The 20539-nt window shown below is 41.3% G+C and overlaps 1 protein-coding gene across 16 annotated transcripts in view; it reads right to left on the bottom strand.

The window, feature by feature from the left end:
• ENAH (ENAH actin regulator) overlaps positions 1 to 20539 on the bottom strand; it is a 183453-nt gene that overhangs the window by 32687 nt on the left and 130227 nt on the right. For 9 of the 16 annotated variants that reach the window (XM_024214564.1, XM_024214563.2, XM_024214565.2 and 6 more), the window contains exons 4-5: positions 17834 to 17923; positions 15713 to 15797 (exon numbers count right to left, since the gene is read on the bottom strand). In XM_024214564.1, the coding sequence (XP_024070332.1) occupies positions 15713 to 15797; positions 17834 to 17923 (175 nt within the window). The remainder of the gene's footprint in view (positions 1 to 15712; positions 15798 to 17833; positions 17924 to 20539) is intronic. The other 7 variants (XM_024214567.2, XM_024214569.2, XM_024214570.2 and 4 more) reach the window with 1 other exon arrangement.

Here is a 20539-nt window from a genome sequence, read left to right as displayed (position 1 = left end):
GAGGGACAGGTAGACTGCCACCACTCCAGTTTCTTCTCAACCATAAAAGTCCAGCGAAAGGACTCCAAAGCAGAATGGAAGAAGGGTTATTAGTGCAACACCCATCAGGATCACTTCTTGAAGAATTCCAGTTACTGTACAAGGTAAGTAACCTCTCCTACTTCGAGTAGTGTCCCTACAGGTGCGGTACCGACTGTAAAACACACTGGAAGCCTTGCCAGATCTGGAAGCAGCCATAAGAGCATAGTGCTGGGAAGACATGTGCATCGAAGAGCAGGTTGCTGTCCTGTAGATGTCTGAGAGAAGTATGATTTTCAGTAGGGCTACAAAGGTAGATTGAGCCCTGGTGGAAAGAGCTATCCCCCTGGGAGGGGAGCAACCCCCTGAAGCTTTATAACAGGTTAAGATGCATCCCGCAAACCGTTTGGATGTTTTTTGCGTGCATCGGATGTCCTTTCATTCATTCTGCAATTGGGATGGAAAGCACTAAAGGACTCAGTCTGTTGAGATAAAAAGGCAAAAGCTCTTACATCCATCATATGGAGGCGTGTTTCTTCTCTTAAAGAGTGAAGGGAGAGGCTTGGGACAAAAACACCGGTAGGTGAATCTCCTGATTAATGTGGAATTCTGAAGCAATTTTATGTAGGAAGTAAGGGTGTGAACATAGTGTCGCCTTATCACAACAGCACACTGAGTACAATGGACCAGCCATCAAGGCTCCAATCTCCCCTACCCTCCTGGCTGAGGTGATGGCTAGAGGAGTGAGATTGACAGACAAATGAAGGAGGAAACTGTTCTCCAGGAGTTCAAATGGGGGCCCCCCTTAGCACACTGAGAACTAAGTTGAAGTCTGGCAAAGATGGGCTGTGACAGGCGAAAGATTATTGGTAAAAACTCTCAGGGCAGTGGAGAGGCCGAAGGATAGAATGCAATACCGTTTGTAGTCCCTGAACACCACAAAACATAGGTAATGTCCATGCAAGAAGTGTATGCATGCGGATATAAAAATAAGCGTCCTGAAGGTCAAGGGAAACAAACCAAGCTTCTGGATCCCAAGAGGGAATTATTTCTGCTAGAACTTGTATTCTGAACCGTTGTGAGTGGACAGAGGTGTTCGCAGACATTAGGTCCAGAATGGGTCTCTACCACCCATTTTCCTTCAGGAACAGTAAGTACCAGGAACAGAACCACTTTCCAATGAAGTTTGGTAGGACAGGATTGATCTCCTCTAGTGTTAGGAGGGATTGTTCCTCTTGCCTCAGAAGACCTTTGAGAGAAATAGGGTGACCATATTTCCCTATGCCCAGGCAGTGGGGGAAGGAAGGAGGCTGCTGGTGAGTTGAGCACTCCGACCGGGGGCTGGTTCTCTGCACAATGCTGGGAGCGGGACGTACCCCACTGGAGGGGGGATATGGAGGAGCAGCAGGGCTGGGAGTGTATGTGTGAAGGGGCAAAGCAGGGCGAGGACAGCGAGAGGGGGATCACTTAAAGGGCCGATGGGTGGGTAGCAGAGGTGACACATAACCGGCCGCCACCTGGCACCTGCCCGCACTCACCAGCCACAGCAGCTCGCAACCTGTGCCGTCTGGAAAAGGGACAGGGGGTGGGGTCCTGCTGGCCAAGAGCCAGCATGCAGCGGGAGCTGTGCTGAGTGATCAGCAGGTGGAGCAGGCTGGCTTCATGCGCTGCAGCTTTGCCCCACCACCAGCCTTGCACACCCACCCCCATAGTCGACCACTGGACCCCACCACTCACCGCTGGTGAGCCGGCGGCTGGTGAGCAAGGAGCCGGCCAGCAGCAGCACCCGCCAGTACTGATTGTATGGGAGACAGAAAATACAGGACAATTTGCCCTTTTTAAAGAAAAAGTAGGGACACCTGCAGGAGGACTTAAAAACAGGACACCTGGTCACCCTAGAAATATGGAAATAAGCATCCTGAAGATCAAGGGCCAAGAACCAGTCCCCCTATTCCAAAGTTGGAATAATTGCTGCTAGCGTGACCATCTTGCATTTTTGAGCCTTGACGAACTTGAGTGCTCCGAGCTCCAGTATGGGTCTCCAACCTCCCTTTTTCTGGGATATTGGAAAGTAAGGAGAGTAAAACCTTTGCCTCGTACTTGCTGAGGTACTGGTTCTATGAATCCTACATGGAGGAAGTGATCTCTCTCTTGTCACAATAAACTCTTGTGAAAGAGTCCCTGAAGAGGGACGGGAAGGGTGTTGTGGGGAGGGAGGAAGGGAAGGAGGTGAAATGAATGATATCCATTACGGATGATTTCTCTAACCCATTTGTTGGATGTTATCCATCCCACATGCTGTGGAACAGAGCAACGCGGCATCCAAAGGGATGAAAAGGGCTGGTCAGTGTCAGGTGGCACTGGAGGGAGTGGTCTGTTGGCACCCCGACCAATCCGTCAAAATTGATGTTTTGAAATGGATGGTTGGGAAGATGATGATTGTGGGCCCGATGTTTTGTGCTTTGAGAATCTAGACTCTCTCTCTTTTGTGGCTCATAAAAACGTTGAAATTGATAGTATGTGATTTGAGGACTGAGAACTGTATTCTCTCTTCCGTCCAGGTGTATAAATCCCAAATGACCGCAGGGTAACCCTGAAGTCTTTGAGCATATGGAGAGATGCGCCCATCTTTTCTGCAAACAATTTGGTGCCTTCAAAGGGAAGGTCCTCCACAGGTCATCTGTACTTTCTTGGGGAAGCCAAACAAATGTAGCCAAGGGGCTTGTTGCATCACGATTGCTGTGGAGATGGATCGTGCCACAGTATCGGCTGCGTCGAGTGCTGATTGAAGTGTCGTCTTGGCCACTTCAGTTGTCCTTCACTGATAACGGCCCTAAACTGATCTCTGTATGATTCTGAAGCTGATCAATAAACAAATTGATTTTGGAATAACTGAAGTAGTTGTATTTTGCTGTCAGTGCTTGGTAATTTGCAATGCGGAATTATAGCATAGTTGAAGAATAAGCATGGCTGAAGATTAAGAATAAATAGGTTGAGGTGTTTCCAATCCCTATCATATAGGGTAGACTTTGCCTGGTGTTGACAACCTCTGGAGTTCACCGCATCCATAGTGATAGAATTAGGGTGTGGATGGGAGAAAAGAAATTCTGTATCTTTGGCTGGGATGTAATATTTCTTATCGACTTGTTTACAGGTTGGCACAACCGATGCAGGTGTCTGCCGTAAAAGCTTGGTGGGCTCCAATAGAGCCTCACTGATGGGGAGGGCTACTCTGGATGAGAAAGAAGAGTACAAAATGTCTATCAGTTTATGGTGTGATTCTTTTACCGCCTCTAGAGGTAACTGCAGAGTGTCTACCACCCTGTTAAGCTAGGTCTTGAAAGAGTTTAAAGTTGTCTATTAGAGACGGTGGAGGGGGCATCACTGCTTCATCTGGTGAAGAGGACAAGATGTTGGTCAGGGTTGTGACCTCTTCATCAAGGTTGGCCTCCTGTTCCTCCCTCATCTATTAGGGAAGTTCAGAAATTCTGGATGCAGAGGCAGATGGAGGATGCCTCTGATTCATGGTGGGCCACGCTAGATGTTTGGGAGGAATGATGTCAATATGCCTCTCATGGGTCCCAGTAAGGCCATTGGAATGGCAGGATGGGTCCCGGTGGACAATATGGCTGTGAAGGCCCAGATTGGTAATGGGCACTATAAGGTGCATAGAAAGAGCAATAGGATACAACCTCCTCCTGCTTGCTGATTCTCGACTGGAGAATCGAGGTGCATGGTATAATGCCTGTGGAGACTCCAGAGTTCAGGGCAGAGTCAGTACCAAAGCCCCAGTGGAGACTCAGGTACATCAGATACTGTAAGGTCTTTTGAGTATCTGAATTCCTGTGGTGAAGTGGAGGGCAGTATCAGTGGTGGCTGTCAGTGCTGAGACAACGGTATCGATAGGGTCAATGACGAAGGCCAGCCTAAACGCTTCTACGTTGTTTGGCATACCATTGATGGTATGGCACAGCAAAAGGAGGGACAGCATGTGTGCGGGGCCGAATGGACATTGCTACCAAAGTTCTCCAATCAGCAGCTCAGGGACGCAAGCGCACCTAAAGTGGGGCACCCATGGGGACACTACTCGAAGAAGAAAGGAAAGTTAAGAGGTGAACCCACAATATCCTGCTCTGGGGAAGACCATATTCTAGACCTGGAAGAGCAAAGCTCAGGAACCAGTAGCAAGGCAATACCATTACTTCATCCAAAGCAACCTCCAAATACACAGGCACAAACCTAGCAAGACAACGTAGGACAGCTCTTCCCTTATCAAAGACCCTCTTATGAAGCTTTTGGATTTGAGTTATATGCAGAGTTTTCTTTTGACTAGTGCATATCTTGTTCATGGGCTGTGCTGCCACATACTGCTGAGGTTTCTTACCTGAGACATGCTTCTTTCTTACCTTCTTGACAAGAAAAGAAAGCAGCAGCAAAGCTTAAGAGAAAGATGGTACTGTCTAATCAGAAATCAGATCTGAAGCTCTCTCTAGAAAGTGGCACTGGCTGTGTCACCAAGCTATTGCCTGGTGAGCCAGGATGATCTGACCACCATAGAAAGGGCAGGAAGAAAAACCAGAGAGAATGTAGTAGAGTTCTTTAAGAAGGGTGTTTATCATCATCTGAAACCTAAGTCTTTAGTCTCATTTCCTCACAAGTTCTCTTACCTCTCAGGCAAGTCCAAAGTTTACTAAGGAAGCAGGCCCCAGCCTGTGCCAAACTCAATATCTTTTTCCCCAATGTGAAGACTATTCCCTGCTGCTCCTTTCTGGAGTGGTTTCCCCTCCCTTTGATGCTCCTTCAGCATACCAGTCTTCTTGAGTGCATATCCTGTCTCTCCTCCTCCCTCTGGAATGAACTGGGTCTGGTTTATATAGGCCCCAGAACCCTCCCAGCAATCTCTGAGAGAATTGGTTATTTGGAGCCAGCTGCTTTGATTCCCTGCACAAATGCAACAGTTCACTTTGACATAGACTGAGCTGCAAAACCAGAAAGCCTTGATCACAATGGGGATCTTGAATATATAGAGGTCCTGGATTGAACAGAATGGCTCAAGGCTAAATCAGACTTCTTTGGAATATAACTTAATCCAACAGGCACTAAATCCTTTAGAGGCCCCAAATGAACAGAAACGTGGTCAAATTACTTCATTTTTAAAACCTTCTGTAGAAGACAAAACAGCTTCAAGCACTGCTCTCTAACACTTTGGGCCCAAGAATGGAAGCTTACACAGATAGAAAAATGCCTCAAGGAATGGCCCTCACTGAAGTAAACAAAGCAGTGAGTGGGTAGGTCTACTGCAGACATTTGAATTAAACAATGCACAATGTTTGAAGCCTGACATCTGTTAGTCTTAACAATAGCTCACACAATACACAATCAGGTGTTCTGTCCTAGATCTCCATCTCTGGGGATTTTTAAGAGCAGGTTGGACAAACACCTGTCAGAAATGGTCTAGATAATACTTAGTCCTGCCTTGAGTGCAGGGGACTGGACTAGATGACCTCTCGAGGTCCCTTCCAGTTCTATGAAATCAGATCACAGAAAATCTCCCCAAGTGAAATTTCAAATGATAAAGAACTGATCTAATTTAAAATAATCCGATGTCATAATCTTATCCAGGACAAATCATTACCATGTGAGACTTCTATATAGGGTTGCCAACCCTCCTGGATTGGCCTCAACCTCCCAGTAGGTGTCGCAGTGGGGCTAAGGCAAGCTCCCTACCTAGGGTGACTAGATGTCCTGATTTTATAGGGACAGTCCCGATTTTTTGGTCTTTTTCTTATATAGGCTCCTATTACCCCCCACCCTCATCCCAATTTTTCACATTTTCTGTTTGATCACCCTATCCCTACCCATCGTGGCTCCATGTGGCTCCCGGAAGCGGCCGGAATCTCTGGCTCCTGGGTGCAGGGGTTCTCTGCGTGCTGTCCCCACTCCAAGCGCCGACTCCGCAGCTCCCATTGGCCAGGAACCGCAGCCAATGGGAGTTGTGGGGGCAGTGCCTGCAAGCAAGGGCAGCGTGCGGAGCCGCCTGGCCAACCCTGAGCATAGGAGGCGCAGGGACATGCCGCCGCTTCTGGGAGCCGCCTGAGGTAAGCACTGCCCAGCCAGAGCCCGCACCCTCTCCCGTACCCCAAACCGCTGCCCCAGCCCTGAGCCCCCTCCCGTACCCAAACTCCCTCCTAGAGCCCACACCCCGAACCCCCTCCCACAAGCCAACCCCCTGCCCCAGCTCGGAGTCCCCAGCCCAGAGACCGCACCCCAACCCCCTGCCCCAGCCTGGTGAAAGTGAGTGTTGAGCGTGGGGGAAGAGTGAGCAACGGAGGGAGGAGGGATGGAGTGAGTGGGGTGTGGGGCCTTGGAGAAGGGGCAGGGCAGGGACGTAGCCTCAGGAAGAGGTGGGGAAGGGGGTGGGGCCAGGGTGTTTGGGTTTGTGCGATTAGATAGTTGGCAACCCTACTACTATAGCACGTGTGGTGAGGAATGACAAAACCAGTTCCACAAAAGGGCTTAGGAAAATGTAAAGAGAAACAAAATAAAGATAACCAACATCAGATTACAAACTAGCTACTTTTGTTTTATTTACAAATCATGAAACCCTATTTAAAGAGATTGCAAACAAGAAACATTATTGAAAATAATGAAAGCTAAAATACATAAATTCTCAAATCTGCTCTTCAAATAGCAATGTACTTTTCATTAACTGCAGCAACTGAAACTACTATTATACAGTAAAACCATATAGTTACAAACACCAGAGTTACGAACTGACCAGCTAACCACACACCTCATTTGGAACCGGAAGTATGCAATCAGGTAGCAGCAGAGAGAAAAAAAAAAAAGCAAATACAGTACAGTACCGTGTTAAATGTAAACTACTAAAAATTTAAAAAATATTTGACAAGATAAAGAAATTGTTTCTGTGCTTGTTTTGTTTAAATTAAGATGGTTAAAAGCAGCATTTTCCCTTTGCATAGTAAAGTTTCAAAGCTGTATTAAGTCAATGTTCAGTTGTAAATGTTTGAAAGAACCATAACACTTTTGTTCACAGTTATGAACATTTCAGAGTTACAAACAACCTCCATTCCTGAGGTGTTCGTAACTCTGAGGTTCTACTGTACATTAAAAAAGTTGCAAGTGTAGTCAAGACAAGACTGCCTAATCTCTCCACCGCCTCCTTTTTCCACTTCTAAAGAAAGGAAGACACTATTCAACTAAAATAACGTTTTGCGGTCTATTAAACACGTCCACATTACCTGACATCTCTATCACATATAATCTGATCATACTGTGCTTACTAGACCTAAAGGAAGTCAGTTATTCCATTATATTTTAGGCTACTATTCATTATATTTTGTCTACACTTAAGACATTTTGCCAGCATATCTATGTTGGTTAAGGGTGTGAAAAAAAAAATCACAGCCCTGACAGCTTTGCCAGCCAAAGCCCTAATGTAGATGCAGTTAGACCAGCAAAAAAGTCCTTTTGCCAAAATAAACTGCATCTACACTAGGAGGGTTTGCCAGTATAACTTTCTAATGTAGACAAGGTCTTAAAAAGCCAGACATGATAGGAATGACCTCCTTGAAAAAAGCTCTACTATGAAAGGAAAGACGGACCCTTTTCTAGAAACAAATGGAAGGAGGAGTTGTTAAACTCATTATGGAGAAAACTTTTTCAAGAAACAGGTTTAATTAGAAATCCTTCTAAGGATTTCTGCATACCATAGCCCATTAATCCTACCTACCACACAAAAGTGTATCATCTCTTACCCATTTTCCTTTCCTACACTCTCTTCCTCGATTTTTTTTTTTTGCCCTCTTATTACCCACATAAGTACTCCCCCTTCCACTATGCGGCATAGAGAATCAGGAAAAGCCACAGATCTAACTAGTAACAGGCTGTCTTATGAGGCCATCTCCACAAGCCTTGGCATAGGGGGTGTGATGGGGCAGGGCCATTGCAGATGTCTCTGTGGTGGTTCTGGGTGATACAGCTGACCATAAGCTGCTCAACTTTGGCTGCCTAAGTTATGCAATTTTGGCCCCACAGCAGCCCTGCATTAGGAAGGCACAAATGTGGCTTTTAATACCTCCATATCCCCTACGCCTCCCCCAACTGCGGTGGGGGCTTCGTGCTATTTCAATAAGATACGCAGCACAAAAATCTCAGTGTTTTATAGCATTCTGCTGACCACATCAAATGTGAAAAAAATGCTAAATAATTTATATAACATCTTAATGCCATTCAAATCTTTTCAGTTATAGAATTAGGTTAGTTATAATTAGGGTTGAATTAAAGAACTTTCAACAATACTATTAAGCTTTAAGTTTAAAATAAAATATATCCCTTTCTAAATCTTCCAATCCACCTGAAATAAAAATTACATGAGCCAATCTAGCACTATGAACTAAAAACTCCCAAAACATTAGCAGTGGCATAAATCAAAACCACTCTCTGTATACACACTACTCTGTACAGCAGTGTAATTAAACTTCTGTGTTCTGCCTTTACTTCTGTCAGTAACTTAACCTCATGAAAGTAATAAACAAAAGCTATAACAGAACTTTAAGACATTTAACACTTAAGAAAACATCTAACACACATGATGTTTCTTCTGAAAACTAATCAGACTCTTGAGTACTTACAACAGGAGTCGGTCAATCCTTGGTCCATTACTTTTTTGAAGGACAATGGGAGGCCTATACACTTTCATTGACCCTACAAGCTATACAATTATTCTCTTCTTATGTGGTTCTTGTCCTCTTTATAAATACTTGTATGCAGTGGTGATGATTTCCAAGCTATTTATAGACCTTAACTCAATGAGTTCTCCACTGACATGATACAAGATACTGCTCCCAGTGTCTGACTCAGAGACCTCACAATATATTATTTATCACAGCTAGACTAGGAGGTACAATATTATAAACACAACATGTCTAGCATGCAAAGGCATGATATGAACTAATGTTCTGTATTAAAACAGAAGTTATAATGCTTATTTGTTCTTAAGTCATTTAATACAGACACCCATTTGAGAAAATTCATTCAATATTGAATAACCAAAACCAATCAAATTTACTCAAAGTTTTACATTTCTTTCACACATCCTCTATTGTGTTAATCCCTCCCTATACTGACTACCATTTCCCCCATGACAAAATGGGGGTGAGGTGGGGATTCATATTTGATAATCTGTTTTTATAAAAAAAAATTGGCTATAATATGTTGGAAAAACTGCAGCACTATATTTCCTTTATTATGCTTTGAGGCCTATCATTGATCCCATATAAATGAACACTGTTTAGAATAATTGAACCCTTTGCCTTCAGTTTTGCTTAGTCATTCTGCCTAATGCTGGGGGCACAATCTAACTGTTACGTGCTAATGTTTTAGAAAAACTTCAATAAATAAAATGAAGATAGCATTAGCAAATTTGAAGAGTAAGATGTCAAATGGCCAAACAAAGTATTTAAATATTGATTTGACTGCATGATGTGTAACTACAGCCTTATAAAAATAACTCATGTAAAATGTTTTGAATTGCATGTTTGGTGCTAGTGACTTTATAGATTATTATATCATTAAATGTGCAATAAATAATTTAGGTACAGATCCATTAGGCCAGCAGTATCAAGTACCCAGTTAAAGTAAAAGAATTTAAAAGCATTTGAGCCTTTTGAGAGGATATTATAAATCTATTATACACCAAAGAGAAAACATTCAGTATACATATGTAATTAAAATTCTTTAATAGATTTTATTTTGTAGCTCATCCAAATGCTTTACATTACTGAGATATGTTCTTTCACCTTGAATAGTTTTAGTCTCAGTCACTAATGGCCCAATCTTGCCAGGTGTTTAGCATCCTCAGTTCTTGAGCGCTAAAATGTAATTGAAATACATAGACTCCACAAGATCAACAAATACTGGATATAGAAGACATTATCAAATTAAAATGACTAAACAATTTTCTTAAAAATGCAGATTCTCACTAAAAGCTAATGCTAAGAATTTTTTTCAGAAAAATCTTTGTACTAATTACATTCTAGAGAGATAAATTTGATGCAGGATTGTGAGAATCTCTTGTTCTCTCCTATATCTGCTAATTCTGTCCTTTCAAATCAATGCAAAGAAAGGCTGAATAGCTGCCTGACTAGCGATAACATCTTCACTAGTTCTGCTATGGAATTCAATAGGTAAAATGTTGGTTGCTGTAGCCCAATGTATTATAAAGGCACAAAAAGGAATCTTAATACTCCTAACTGAAGAGAACAGCCGGTATTACAAAGTACACCTATGATTAATCAAAAAAAATATAACCAGATTTATTGAAGATTTGAGAGAGAAACCCTTTCTTGTTATTTGTGGACAGGAAGTCCATCTGAGACATTTATATAGCTCTTGCCTGAAAATTCTTGAATATGCCATGCCTCTATCCAGGGGTGAAAGTAACTTAAAGGACTTGCGTACGCAGGATAGCTGGGATCCTGGCCAAGGTGGTGGTGGGGACCTTCGGGCCCCCGGAAGGGGTGGGGCCTCGGGCAGAAGGGGCAGGGCTGGGGCCAGACTCCCCCAGCCAGCCCTTCAGCGCTGTCCGATCCGCGCTGCCTGGGGCTCTGGCTGTGATTTAAAGGGCCCGAAGCTCTGGCTGCTGCGGCAGCAGCAGCAGCCGGGAGCCCCAAGGCTCCAGTGGTGATTTAAAGGGCCGGGGGCTCCAGCTGCTGCCAGGAGCCCCGGGCCCTTTTAAATCATCGGGCCCTGGGGTAGCTGCCCCTTCCCTCCCCCCGTCGGCAGTCCTGCTGGTACAGTGCTTACAGCGCTGCCACAGCAGCGCTCTAACGTCGGCTGTGTACCGGCCTGTACCAGCAGCCACTCTCTTACCAGTATGCCATACCGGCCTACTTTCGCCTCTACCTCTATCTCAAATACATATAATTAACCTGCAGTGGAATTCAACTATCTCTGGGGTAAGGAGCAGCAATAGCTCATAGCAGTTGAAGACCATTTGAATTATACTATATCAGATTAAAACACAAACTCTAGGGTGAATTTAGGTAGGCAAAGTTTCATTATCCAAATAGGCCAGGCCATTGGGACTAGCAAATTTATTCTTCTGCAAATTTACCATGTGCTCTTTAATGACCACAAGTGGTAGAAAACCTTTGTTAAACTGTCCATCCAAATAGTGGCCCTGCAGATTGGGAGGGAGGTTTTAGAGAGGCTGGAAGTGCTGGACATTTGTAAGTCTGGTCTACGCCTAAAAGTTTAGGTCAACCTAGCTCTATCACTCAGAGGTGTAAAAAGTCACACCCCTGAGAGAGGTAGTTAAGCCAACTTAAGCCCTGGTAAAGAAACTGCTAAATTGACGGAAGAATTCTCTTGAGGGGGTGGATTAACAACAGTGCCAGAAAAACCCCTTCTGTCAGTGTAGCAAGTGTCTACACTACAAGTGCAGTAGTGTACATATCTTGATACATTCAAAATGCACGTAGAACATCTTTCTTAAATGTTCATTGTTCCCACAATTATACAAAAGACTTTTCCTGAATATTTTGGTGGCTTTTTATTATGACAAGGAAGTCTGTGGGAATTTAAAAGATGTTAACACAAACAACTGTACACCTCAAGTTTAAAGTATGTATTTACTTAAGAAAAACTGGAGAAGGGTTTATAATTACACAAATTCTAGTCAAATATTTCACAAAATTACTAGCTTTTAAAACTATCTTGAAATAATTGAAAAAGCAAGCATGGGTGTAGCCTTCTGATTCAATGAGTGGACTCTTCTTGGACATAAGTTTTGAGTTGAGGGGGCACAAACAAGAAGAGTACAATAAATAGAATTTAACTCCTCTTCTAGTTTCTTAACTAGAACTCTATTTGAATATTCTTTATACTACTGTATTTTCTCAGAAATGTTTTTAAGTCTTAGGGGGAAAGTGTTGGATTGTATTGAATACAACTTAAATCTTCTATCTATGTTTCTTTTAAATTTGGCTTGGTACGATACATTTCAAATAATTACAGTTTTTTGAAAGATGACAATAAGAAACTTCCAAATATTAGAAATAAATATTTCAGGACAAAAAAATGACTCAGAAGAATATGGAGTTATTTAAAATCTCCAGTTAACTGATAGTCAGTAAGAAAGTTAATGGAGAACAGAAGTCACAGAACAAGCTTTTATCATCTTTTCATGGTCCTTGACAAATGACCAATGTTAAATATGGACAAACAGGAAGATCATTTATTTTTAATACAATTCAATTTGTTTTTAAACATGGAAACTTTAAATAAAGAGATTCCTACATAGATTTAGGAAATTCCACATATTGGGGAGAGTTGCACAAACAAAAATATGATTCTTTAATTTTTATTTCAATTTTTTCTTCATTATGCATAGCCAATGAGTCAATTGTAGATGAACTACAGTTTACTATAGATTATCTACTATCTGTTTCTGTTCACTACTTCATACAAAAGTTGCATGCAAAAAAACAAGACTAGAATTAAATCCGTAAGTGTTTTTAAAATTGGTATTTCGTTACTAATTACTTGATATTGAAGATTTAACATTTAACTTGTTTCCTAAATTCCACTGAAAAACACTATCATGGTTTAAGAAAAAAGTTATACAAGGCATACCCCAAACTGGAAAGGTTAGTAAATATTATACCCTGTTGTCAGAGGGACTGAAGTACTCTGTCCACAGAACAGGTACAGCACAAGTAGGGAAGCAGAGCAAGTTTCCCAATACTAATTTAACAAAAAACTACAATCCCCTAGAGCATGGGGTAGTCAATTATTTTTTTGTCAAGGTCTAAATTTCTTGGTCAAGGTATAGTCAAGGCCCACTCCCCCTAATCGCCCCCCACAAACTTCCCAATCACCTGGCAGCTCCCTGCCTGCACTGCCCAGAGAGTAAGGTGACCTTATTTCCCTAAACTGAAACCGGATGCATGGGGATGGACTGATCCACCTATCTCATAGAACTGGAAGGGACCCTGAAAGGTCATCGAGTCCAGCCCCCTGCCTTCACTAGCAGGACCAAGTACTGATTTTGCCCCAGATCCCTAAGTGGCCCCCTCAAGGACTGAACTCACAACCTTGGGTTTAGCAGGCCAATGCTCAAACCACTGAGCTATCCGCCCCCCCCGGTGGTGCTGCTTGCCCACTCCTCAAAAAACATTCCTCCATGCCCCCAATTGAGCCAAGTAGCAGAGATGGGGCGGGAGGGAGGAATGGGTATGGCCTGGGATCTGAGCAGCAAAGCAAGGAGTGAATGTATGAGTGTACTTTTGAGCTCGGATCCAGGAGGTGAAGCTGTTGGACTATGATCCAGCTAGTGGTGCAATGCCTCTTTGGGGGCTGGGATAGCAGAGGGGCAGCAAGGAGGCTCTAGGTAGCCGGAAGGCCCAAGGAGACTCAAGAAAGTAGCCCTGGGGAGATGCGGGGAGGCTGAGATGTGGCAAAATAGGGTGACTGGAAGTGGACTGGGGAGGAAAAGAGGCTGGGTTGGGGGGGGAGAGGGCTGGAGAAGGCTCTGGGGACTGGCCCTGAAGGACAGGGGGCAGGGTGGGGGACTCCGGGGATCACTCAGGAGCAGTCGGCACAGGAGAGTATGGCTGCCAGGAGTGCTGCCTCCTCGCTTCTGGCATCTACCCTCCAGAGGCATCTGAAGCAATCCCGGGAGGGTGGGAAGGGGGGTGGGGGCGGAGGGAGAGAACCAGTGAGCCCACATGCCCTACCCATGCATCTCCTCTGCCCCTGCAGTCCACTCAAAAGCATCTGGCATTCCAAATCTAGACTGCAGTCTGCCTATTGACTACCCCTGCCTGAGAGGAATCACAACCAAAACGGGGGCTATTGAGGCCCCATCCCATTTTAATCCTTTACTTCTTTCTAAGATTAGAGAAAGTGCCCTCCCTGTCACTCTTTGACTGACAGAGAATGTTAATAGGCAGCGATATCTAAAGTTCAAGAATGAAGGTATTTAAAAACAGAGACTTGGACTGGAGAATAAATCAGTCTGGTTGAAAGGTGTGGTACTCAATTCTCCCAATATTCCTACTGGTAATCACTACCTTAGTGACTGGCCAATGCCAGGAAGGTCTATGTTGTCCAGATTGGTGGATCCCTGACTAAATATTTATCTGCACTAGGTTTTTGCACTGGTACAGCTGCAACAGTATAAGAAATGACTTGGAAAGGGTAAGCTGTACCACCACAAGTCACTTGTTTTTTGCACCAATGTAGCTGCACTAGTGGGGAAAATGAAATAAAAACACCATAATATAGATAAGCCCTTGAAGATGGAATTTCTGACATAGCTAATATATTTCCCTTTGTCAACATTATTACATTTCTTTTCTATGCCTCCTTTAACAGATTGGCTCTTGATGACATCTTCAGCAAACGTGCCTGGATGTTCTCTGATGCCATTTAAGCTGCTGGGTTATTGTGGTACTTTGAAAGATTGAATTTTAAAAGGAATAGGTCTATTTTAAAAAGTGAATTTATCAAAATGTGAGCTTCAATTAAAAAGTTTGTAAGAATAAAGTTACCAGCAGAATATACTAATTAGAAAACGATTTACTTTCTGTAAATAAAAAAATAAAATGGCTGTAAATACTAAGGAAGTTAGGTTTAAGAATAGGATCTTATTTTTATGAATGGTTGAAATTGTACTGCAACGTAAGTACTGTGTACATCAGTGAACTATACTGAACCAATTGAGCATTAGGAGACTTTGAGCATTCATTTTTCTAAAACGGTCTTCTAACTGATATTGGGAATATAGAGCCTTTAAAGAACGTAACTATGTGTGAAGGAATAAGGGATAACAATCCTCTGGATCAGAATGCCTGGAGTTGGCATGGCTACCTGATCAGACCACCTGCACCCAAGGAAAGAAGTGGAACTTAATTGGCTGACCCTAATAAAAGAGGGCAGCAGGAATCCAGAAAGGGGACTGCAACGTTCTCCAGGAAGCCAAATGCCTGGGCTGGTGCTCCCAACCGACTGCCACAGGAAGTACTGCTGAAAGAAACTGTTCTGAAAACTAAATGGACAAGAGAACAGTCCTTGAGGGCTCAGGCTCTGAGGTAAGAGCCAGGAAAACTTGTTACAGGCATTACTGGTGCAAGAGACGGATTGGAGGGACGCACTGCTATGCTTGCACAGACTTAGAAGTAAGAGTCTGCAAGGGGTGGGACTGTGTTCGTAAAGCAGGCTCAATTAAAGAAACTACCCCAGCTAAAGATAGTTTCCCAGGACTACTTGAGAGAAACAGATGAGGGTTCTCCCAGGGAGCGAGCTGACAGGAGAAAGGAACTACAAGATAGGCCCAGTCTATTACACAGTGAAAGAAACTTCACGAGAAAGAAAGCAATGGGGCACCATGTGGGAGTTAAGACAAAAGAACCGAGTCAAATAACTGATAATATTATATTTCAATTCAGAGGATTGTAAAGCTTGTTTAATAATGTTCAGGTAAATTATTTCAAGGAACACACATTTTACATTTCAATATTAAATCTACATGGTACAATTAATGCACAATAAATCTATGTCGCTGCTATTACAATGTAAAATTAAGATCTGTTGGTATCTCTCTCCAAAGCTGAGTATCAAAACCAGGTAAATATGCCATTAATGTACCCTTGTTCACTAAAAATCTTACCTTCTCTGGATTTCCAACTCTTCATGTGATGGGCCATTTTGCACTTGGGGGGGGAGCTGTGAATTCTGTCGAGGCAATGTTGGACCTGTGAGTGAAGATTAGAAGTGAATGTAGCTTCAACTTTCAAATTACAAAGGCACAGGAAAATAGGAGAGCAAACACATGGAGTTACCTATTTTTTTTTTCTTTCTAGCAAAATGAAACAAGCTCCATAACACAATATAGCAAATGAAAACTGCAACAAATTGTTTTATGTATTCCCAGACAGATTTATTTGAAATGGATGAAAGAGTTCAACTGGAATGCAAAAATAAAGTTTTACATATGATGAGACTTAGCACTAAACACATGTATTCAATAAGCTTTGAATAGGCTCACAAATTTGAGATTTTCTGAGACAATAAACACACACTTTTGGGAAAAGGGGAAGACTCAAAGAATTCAAAAACTCACCTAAAAAGAACACTGGAAACAAAAAACAGGAGAGAAAAAACATCAGAAGCTTATCACCATACTGACAGTATGAAGATAAAAATTTGTTCCTCAAGTTGCACTGAAATTTGCTTGCCACATTTTAGCTTGTCATCTTGGATCAAATGTAAATTCCTTGGACTGAATGTAAATTTTGCTAATTATGTCTAACACATTTATCTTATATGCTGAATTTGCAGCTGGAGCTTAGAAATGTCACTTTCAAGGACACAGACAACTTAAAAAGTACATTATTTTGTCTTTAAACTTACTGTTAAAAGTAACACCTAAGATTACTGTATAAAGTGATTAGTGAAAAAAAGTCATTTTGCTTTGTACATTTGGCAACACTTCATATGTAGTAATTTTCACTGACTACTCTGTATAGTCAATCCATTTCCTCTTTTGTATGTGTGGGTCTCACATAGCAATAGAAGTGATTAGAATTTTTATAATGGGAAAGTGTCATTCTAAAACCACAAAATTTAGCATTAGGATTCAAAGTACTACCTTAAACCACTCATAACTTTTATTTTTAACTGACTAGATAGTCAATGTGTTCACTTAAATATGGTGCACTATATACCTAGTTTTACTCTGTGGTCTCAATTTTTCTAAGTTCTCTATCAGGGACAAAATAATCTGTGTAGGAGTTAGTTTTGATTCACATCCTTCCTCAAACCAAGGGAATGTCTTGAAAGACCAGTCTTATAGCTTTCACTATTTACTCTGTACTTGTTCTTAGGTTAAATTGAGGTTATAAAAGATTAATAAATATTATATAATATGTGGATGTTCACTATAGCTCCCACTGAAGTAGAAATGTAAAATTATATATTTAATATGTAATGATTTTAGGAATTGCTTGCTATACTCCAAATTGTGTTCCATTATAAATGAGATGACTGACCTATTTATTTAAAAAAAAAAAAAAAAAAAAAAGTGTTCCATGTTTTCCCAAGTATCCTCAGATATTTCCTATTTTGAGCCAAATAAGGAATTGTTTTGATTTTGACTTTTATATGGCAGTCATACCTAGACACAGTGTGGCTCCCAATACCACGGTTTTAAAAAAAAAAAAAAAACAACCCACCCAAAAAAGCCTTATTTGCATCATAAGCAGATACACTCTGTGGCGAAAAATATGAAGAGTACAATATAATTCCTTAGACATGTCTCAAAGGATACAACGTATTGTTTACCAGTTGGATATCCAACTGAGTTTTTGAAATGTGACAGACGAGGTATCATCCAAGAGAAATAACATTTAAAATATAAAAATAGCAAAGGGGTATTAGACTGTGTGGGTATGCTGTTCTCTAAACTATCAATTAAGCAAGGGAAAACAGATTGCTTAGGTCACTGGGGAAAGAGGCTAACCTAGTCAGAGACAAGAAAAGCTATGTAAATATTAACAGACCATATTCAATAGGGAAGAAATACATGTGCATGTTATGGAAGGCATTAGCAGACACGTAGATACTGTTTTATTGTATATTCACTCTTGAATGTGAGCAAACATATTTTGATCTGGTCCATGTCAAGAACATACTGAGGGTCCAGAACTCAATGAAAATTATACATACATTAAGCAAAAAAAAAATAAAAATAAAAAAAAATACATAAAAAGAATGCAGAGTAAAAGCTTACTCAATTGTGTTGTGATTGAGAAAATATGGTTGTCCATATACTGATAGGCGATGACTTCCGGTCTAAAGTGGTAATCAAGGATGTTCACACCTAAACAAAGGGACCTAAAAAGTATAAACAAGAAGGGTACAAGCCAAAGGTGGGGGGGAGAGGAGACTTTCAATGACTCAGAAAGTGGTGTGACTGAGCAGGGTTAATTGACTTGATGCAAATACATGCACCTGGCTCTACCACTGGGTTTACATCGCTGGTAGCACTGATGCAACTACAATTTTGCTGGAAAATGGGCCCAACACTTTTTAGAACAAAGAAATATTAGCAGATTGAGGAAAGCTTTGGATAACTATAGTGTAAGAAATTGTGGCCGGGTGGGGAGGCTCCAGTTAGAAGGCAATCATTGCATACATCAAGTATGCACTCTGGTGCATGCATAAAATGTATGGGGAAAATAGGGATGTGCGGAAATTAATTTTTGATTTTTATTATTATTGGATAGGCATTTTTATGGATTTCAATTCTGAAAAATAACTGAACAAGCCAGATTTGCTTATTTCTCCTAAAAATTCAAAAGGCATTTCAAATGTTGAACATCTGTTTTACATCCTGATCATTTTAAAGGACATAAAAAAGGCAAAAAGCTTTAAGCTCTTACAATCGCTATTTGAAAATAACCAGTGAAGTATATGTACAAATTTAGAGTACAATATTTTGTGATAAATATACTGTTTCTCTAAAAGAGGATTTTGTACAATGATATATAAAAACAGATGCCTTTGAAGAGATTTACCACAGCCTTAAAAGAACAGGGCAATTGTTTAGATAGTGTATCAGCATCTAAACCCCTGGAATAAAGCGTTTAGGAGAGGAGAAGATAGCACAGAAAGCCCACGTCGAAAGTGTACAGTGGACAAATGTTTTCATTCCTTATTCTTGCTTTTTAAAAAGTGTAATTTCATGTCTAGATTCTGTAAAAATAGTTAGAGAAGGAAAATTCCAATGAGATACATTCACTTTCATATTTTAAAAAAGGTCACAAAATTAAACAACAAAAAACCAGTCAGAAATATAAAAAATGGCTGGTTATGTTGAGGTAGCACAACAGGATATTTGCTGACTATCTGGTGCTAACTTAACACTGTTTTGTTTAAAGAATGCATCTGACACATAAAAGATGGCATATTTACAAAAGAAGGCGGCAGCATTGGTTCTATAGGAGTCAAATGTTTTTCTGGGGTCTGAAAATGTGTTTATTACTGCAGTTTTTTAAAAAACATTTTGCTCTAGCCTGAGGTTTTTTAAAAAGTACCTGAAGCCAACTCTACTACAGCAGAAAATCCAGTATAGTATTTACAGAGGAGGGTATTCCTGTCCTTCCTGACTTAGTGCCTTATGAATACCATAATAAAAAAAAAATAATCTAAGTAACATCCCAGTAAATGAACTAGTGCAACTTCTGAACTGCATCTACAGTTTTCTGAGAAGATGTCTTTTTTCATTTAACATTCATGTTTCATGTTGCCCTCCAGGGCATCCTGAAAAATGAGAGTTTATTTCTGGTATGGGGAATTATTTCCATACAATAACTTAGAATTAATTCATTTAGATTACTTGCAATACCTTCATCGCTCCACTCCTAACTTATTAAGACTTTACAATGTTAAAAGCACTTGTTTTTCTGAACAGGTAACAGACAGCACTAAAGGGATTTGTTTACACTGACAGAAAATATTGGCAACAGGTGAAAATTAACTGGTTCAAGTACTTGAATTCTGTGTCACCTACAAGAAAATCATATCCAACTGTTGTCCAAAAACTCAGTCTCATCCAAATAAATGTTTTTTGTCTTGACATAAAAATATTGACAGTGCATCTAAGGCTTTTTCTTCTCATGCAGCCCTATATTTCCTTCAAGAACTACTCCATGACAACCTTGACTGTATTAAAATGCAAAAGAGAGCTCAATTCCAAGAGCTAAATGATTTGACTCCAAAGGTGACTGCCTGCCTGCCAAAAGTTGCATGAAAACCTCAGTTCTAAGTGGAACTGTATGCTGTTTTTGCCAGTGTAATCTGGAAAAAACTGAGGGGGAAAAATACCATACACAAGACATACGGACTACATAATGCCTTTCCATTTCTCTCCTTGTGATGTACATAAATGCTTTCCTCATAGTCCACGTGGATTACATTTCCTGTACACAGTTTATCAAGAAACAAGACCATTTATTTATTAACAATAAGCTATGTTTAATTACAGGTAACGTTGCATCAGGATCCACTCCACAAACACAAGGCCTTAAAAGCATAGAAAAGAACAGTTACTTACCTTACAGTAACTGTGGTTCTTTGAGATGTGGATCCTGTTGTTTTGGGTAGACCCTCCCTCAAAATTCAAAGCCCGTGTTAGCTGAGGACTCTGAAAGTGGGAATGGAGCAAGGGTCTTGGGATCCACACTGACTAAACATCTCTAACAATCACAGTTACTGTAGGATAAGTAACTGTTCTCTTTGAGTATGTTTCAGTGTGTATACCACCTTCGGTGACTGGTGAGCAGTATCCTGTTGAGGACGCAGGGCATGAGGAGTATCAGCTGCAATAGAATGAAGGTCTCCCAAACCTGGCATCTGACCTGGCAACCAGGTTCTGTGCATAATGCTTAACAAACATGACTGGACTGCTTCACAAACATGACTGGACTGCTTCACA

This window comes from Terrapene carolina, unplaced genomic scaffold, assembly GCF_002925995.2.
Source record: "Terrapene carolina triunguis isolate 2854851 unplaced genomic scaffold, T_m_triunguis-2.0 Scaffold406, whole genome shotgun sequence".
NCBI lineage: Eukaryota > Metazoa > Chordata > Testudines > Emydidae > Terrapene > Terrapene triunguis.
Note: the sequence above shows the minus strand (reverse complement) of the source record. Positions and strands in the feature narration are given on the sequence as shown.